This window comes from Limulus polyphemus, unplaced genomic scaffold, assembly GCF_000517525.1.
Source record: "Limulus polyphemus unplaced genomic scaffold, Limulus_polyphemus-2.1.2 Scaffold9071, whole genome shotgun sequence".
NCBI lineage: Eukaryota > Metazoa > Arthropoda > Merostomata > Xiphosura > Limulidae > Limulus > Limulus polyphemus.
Window position 1 is genome coordinate 17,991 of NW_013674681.1, and position 1,625 is coordinate 19,615.

Below are 1,625 nucleotides of genomic sequence, written 5' to 3' on the forward strand. Positions count from 1 at the left end.
CCCACTGGCCTATTACCATTTTCTAAGGAAACACTACCATCCAACCACCAAAAAACACAAACACTAAACCAGTTATCATCATTAGAGGTGTCGATCTCGACATCACAGACGAGCTACAAACAAAAGGTTACAACAACATTAAAGTAGAAAGAATCACATCTTTCAAAACAAAATTAAAGACACCTGTGGTAAAAGTAACCGTAGACCAGTGGTTCGCAAGCAGTGCGCCCGTGCGCACCAGAGCTTTTTCAGGTGTGCTCCGTAGCATTCCTGAAAAATCTATCCAGATATGAAAAGCAAATGTATACTAAGTTACTATATGATACCATTTCCTTACGAACACTCTTCTTGTTTCGTTGCGACATTATTATGATAGTTACAAGTTACTTTTCTTGCAACTACCTTCTGGTCCGCAAGTTTTGCACGCATTTAAAACGCATAACAAACGTGGCTGGAATGGCATGTTAACACCGGCACTAGCTTTCATCACGTGGCAACTGGCAGTGTTGCATAACAGGCGTTGGTGAGTGGGTGTGTCGTCAAGAGTAAACGTATTGTGCCTTTTACAAGTTTCAGAATAATTACCGTTGATATAATTGTCTTTGTTAAGAATAATTCACCCATAAAAATGGATAAGTTTCTTAAAAAGAAGCGTGACATTGATGAATGTAATACTGAAAGTGAGCAAACCTCAAATGTGGAAAGTTGTTCTAGTAAGAAAGCAAAACCACGACCGACTTGTAAATACGATGAGTTAATTAAGCTTTGGCTTTTCTTGGACCGGAAATGTTGATAATCTACAGCCAGTGTGTTTAGTTTGTGGAATGAAAATGTCAAATGAATCAATGCTCCCTAGTAAACTTGGTAAACAATTTAAAAGTAAACACTCATTTACAGGACAAACCCACAAGTTATTTTAAGAGAATGTCTGAACAGCAAGGAAAAGCAGCTGATTCTTTTAAAAGTTTAATGACTGTTTCTGATAAAGCTCAAATTTCTTCTTACCAAGTCTCAGAACTGATCACACAAAATATGAAAGCTCATACTTTGGGTAAGTCACTTATTTTGCCTGCTTGCCAAAAGATTGTCAGTACGATGTTAGGAAATGAAGCAGCTATGAAAATAAGCAAGATACCTCTGTCCAATGATACTGTTAACAAACGTATTTTGGAAATGTCTTCTGATATTGAGAAAAATGTATGTGGTAATAAACTCCAGTGTTCTGATTTTGCACAGCAAGTTGACGAGTCAACCGACATTACCAACAAGGCGCAACTCATAGCATTCATTCATTTCATTTACGAAAATCAAATAACAAATCAGTTTCTTTTTTGCAAAGAATTAAGTCTGACTACAAAATGTGAGGACGTTTTTAACATCCTGAATAACTACCTTGATAAATGGCAGTTATCGTGGAAATCATGTGTAGGCATTTGCACAGATGGAGCTCCTTCTATCATAGGCTGCAACAAGGGTCTTGCATCTTTTATAAAGGAACAAAACAAGAACGTTATTGTAACTTATTGCTTCCTTCATAGAGGCCTTGATGTCAAGAACATTAGGAGAGGATTATTGTAACTCATTGCTTCCTTCATAAAGGCTGCAACAAGGGTCTTGTATCTTTT

The 1,625-nt window shown here is 37.0% G+C and overlaps 1 protein-coding gene across 1 annotated transcript; it reads left to right on the plus strand.

Annotated features, from left to right (window-relative positions):
* Window positions 1-924: 924 nt before the first annotated feature.
* On the plus strand, window positions 925-1,578 carry LOC106475734 (protein ZBED8-like). Its single transcript, XM_013936407.1, has one exon. The coding sequence runs from the start codon at window positions 925-927 to the stop codon at window positions 1,576-1,578; it is 654 nt and encodes a 217-aa protein (XP_013791861.1).
* Window positions 1,579-1,625: the final 47 nt, after the last annotated feature.